The 2,976-nt window shown below is 30.4% G+C and overlaps 1 protein-coding gene across 1 annotated transcript; it reads left to right on the top strand.

Moving 5' to 3' along the window:
• The first annotated feature begins 1,117 nt into the window (after positions 1-1,117).
• Positions 1,118-2,609, top strand: LOC119193625 (NEDD8-conjugating enzyme UBE2F-like). The gene is made up of 3 exons (XM_037447264.1): positions 1,118-1,514; positions 2,062-2,223; positions 2,429-2,609. The coding sequence occupies exons 1-3, from the start codon at positions 1,242-1,244 to the stop codon at positions 2,540-2,542; spliced, it is 549 nt and encodes a 182-aa protein (XP_037303161.1). The 5' UTR covers positions 1,118-1,241; the 3' UTR covers positions 2,543-2,609.
• The last annotated feature ends 367 nt before the right edge of the window (positions 2,610-2,976 follow it).

Here is a 2,976-nt window from a genome sequence, read left to right as displayed (position 1 = left end):
TTCTTTTATTAAGCGGAGGACGTAGTCTGTCTCCAATAGTTGCAGAACAATGTGTACGTTACCCTCATTTATGTACTTCCACTTTTTCCCTAACAATTCCATGGTTTTTAGAACACGCACGACACTAAATGGCTAATACGAAATAATAGGGTTTACTTACGTAAAAAAAGGAGGAAAGTTATACTGCCAAGGCCACGATATCTCTGCCATAATGTTAATCTATAAATTTACTATAATTTTAGCTACGTACAAAACTTTTGTTTACTTAACTTCTACGAATAAATATTCTTTTTTGTATTATGAAGTCACATTCCTGATTCATTTGACATTAATTTTGATCAAAATATGATAAGGATGTTAAAAATGAAATAATATGCAAGTGCCGATGTATCGATATTTTTTTAAATGCGTGACTGCAAAATTATTTTATGTATATATATATTCATAGTATGAATTTCATACATTGATAATTTTTATGGAATAAAATAATTTTTTATTAGTTATAATTTCCGTGTAAATTGTGTTTTTCGCTTGTGATAAATATGACTCATAAATAGCATACGAATGAGTAAAACTCGCGCTTTGGAAGAATTTGCCTATATTATTGCATAATTATGTTTAGAGCTTAGTTTAAAAAATACATTTTCGAGTTGCTTTTAACGCATAAAGATTTAAATCCATGTCCTTAGTCGCTTCTAATGTGTAAAAATTTAAATCCATGTCCTTTATTAGAAAATTTTAACCGCTGTAGGATTTATGATGTAATAATGTCTAATATAAAAAAAATAGAAAAATTTTAATTTTTTTTTATTTATTCTATCGATGTATATATATTTTCACACCCCTAAAATATGACTCAGATAAACTGTCATGTTCCGATTTAAACCATGACAGACACTGCATTGTTGCAACTTATAAAATTACATTTATCACATAATAATTTATTTCTTTGTAATAACATGTAAATTATTATTTTAAAAAATAATAAAATAATACTTTATCATTAAAAAGAAAATTATTAGCTACTAATTATACTGGGCCTTAGCTGGAGTCAAATAATATCTTTTGAAGGTAAGAAAAAAGGGCAACTTCTAATTCCAGCAGTCATTTTGACAATTTGACTGACCAAAATTCGCAAACGGTGTGTTTAGGGTTGTTATTGAAATAATTTCGAAAATAGTCACTATTATTTTATTGCTATGTTATAGTCGTCTTTAATTAAATATTTTTATTACATTAAAATGATTACGCTTAATAGAAAATTGAAGAAAGAGCATACTGAGCCTAGTAACGGCATTACCAATGAACCTTCTCGGCGTATATCTGTGAGAGACAAATTGCTGGTCAAGGAAGTTCAGGAGATGAACGAGAATCTTCCGGCTACGTGTAGTGTGAACTTTGAAGACCCAAATGTGTTGTGCGATTTTGTGTTGACTGTTGCGCCCGACGAAGGCTACTGGCAAGGTGGCAAGTTCAAATTTAGTATTTTCGTAACGGAGGACTATAATATGGCTGTGAGTTTTGTTTCTTCCTGTTTATGTTAATTAAGTGGTCTTATTTTTTACATTCCCTTTATAACATTTGAATATTCAAAAGGACCATTTAAGTGGAACTAAAATAGTACTAAGGTTTTATTTATTCAGCTGAGGTAAATATTCTAGAATATACTTACCCCTAAATATATATTAGACTCATAACATATTGTTTTTGTAATATATGTCTAATGCTAAGGAACTTACCAATCAAAAACACAGTCTTTCTAGTATTTTCAAATGCATAATATAGTATGTAAAACTATAATACAAATGATTGTGTCTTTGTTAGTTTACATAAATCCATTCTTTAAAAGAATATGTTGAATATGTTTGAATAATTTAAGAAGTGAATAAAAAATATTGTTAATTCTGTTAATCATTACAAATATGATGAAGTTCATAATTAAGAACTCAATACATATTATAAATGTAAATACATGTAATTTTTTTTATATCTGAAATGAAAAAAATTCACATATTGAATATATAACATGTTTAAATTTTCATTTTGTTTTCAATATTGCAGCCTCCTCGGGTAAAATGTCTAACTAAGCTGTGGCATCCGAACATAAGCGTCGAGGGTGACATTTGCCTATCGTTGTTACGTCAGACTTCTATTGACGAGCATGGCTGGGCGCCCACACGAAGACTGAAAGATGTTGTCTGGGGACTAAACTCACTATTTACTGTAAGTGTTATTACATACATTAAACTATGAAAGATGTAAGTCCTATCTATTTCTTATTCATCAAATACAATATTTATCATATCCACCACTCAATTGTGTAGTCAATTTTTTTATGTATCAACCATTCCTGTCAACACTAGACCAAAATTGGACTACAAATACCTCCAAAATCTTTATAACATAGTGATTTTTTTTTTCACTTCAGGATCTCTTAAACTTTGAAGACCCGCTCAACATAGAAGCATCGGAAATGTACAATAAGAACAAATCAGAGTTCCAGTCTAAGGTTCAAGAGTATATAGCTCAAGGGAAAAGATGAAAACCGGCCAAACGGCGCCGCTAAGCCAAGTTAGTCTCATTACGTGAACATGCGGTCACTGTGAAAATGAATATGGTCAGATCATTCAGTACAAGCATGATTCATACCAGTTATAGTTAGGAATATTTATAATGCAAATAAGGTTTGAGTGGAGGCTCTCGGGTGTCATCTTGATTTTTTACTGCTTAAAAATAAGTTAAATTGTCTGTATAACTGTTATTACTTCTGTCTCAAATGTTATTAAAACGATACTACAATTCAGCGGCGAAAGGTAAAATTTTCCGAAAGGGAACTCGACAAAACATATAGGTAGTAAGTAGGTACTACTATACATAAATGTGGTCTGCAAATGTTCTAATGATAATTAGATTCTACATAAATTCTATGTAATGGGAAGCCAGCAGGAATTAAGTAATATGGACCCTTCGCCACTG

Source organism: Manduca sexta, unplaced genomic scaffold, assembly GCF_014839805.1.
Source record: "Manduca sexta isolate Smith_Timp_Sample1 unplaced genomic scaffold, JHU_Msex_v1.0 HiC_scaffold_804, whole genome shotgun sequence".
Classification (NCBI taxonomy): Eukaryota; Metazoa; Arthropoda; class Insecta; order Lepidoptera; family Sphingidae; genus Manduca; species Manduca sexta.
Note: the sequence above shows the minus strand (reverse complement) of the source record. Positions and strands in the feature narration are given on the sequence as shown.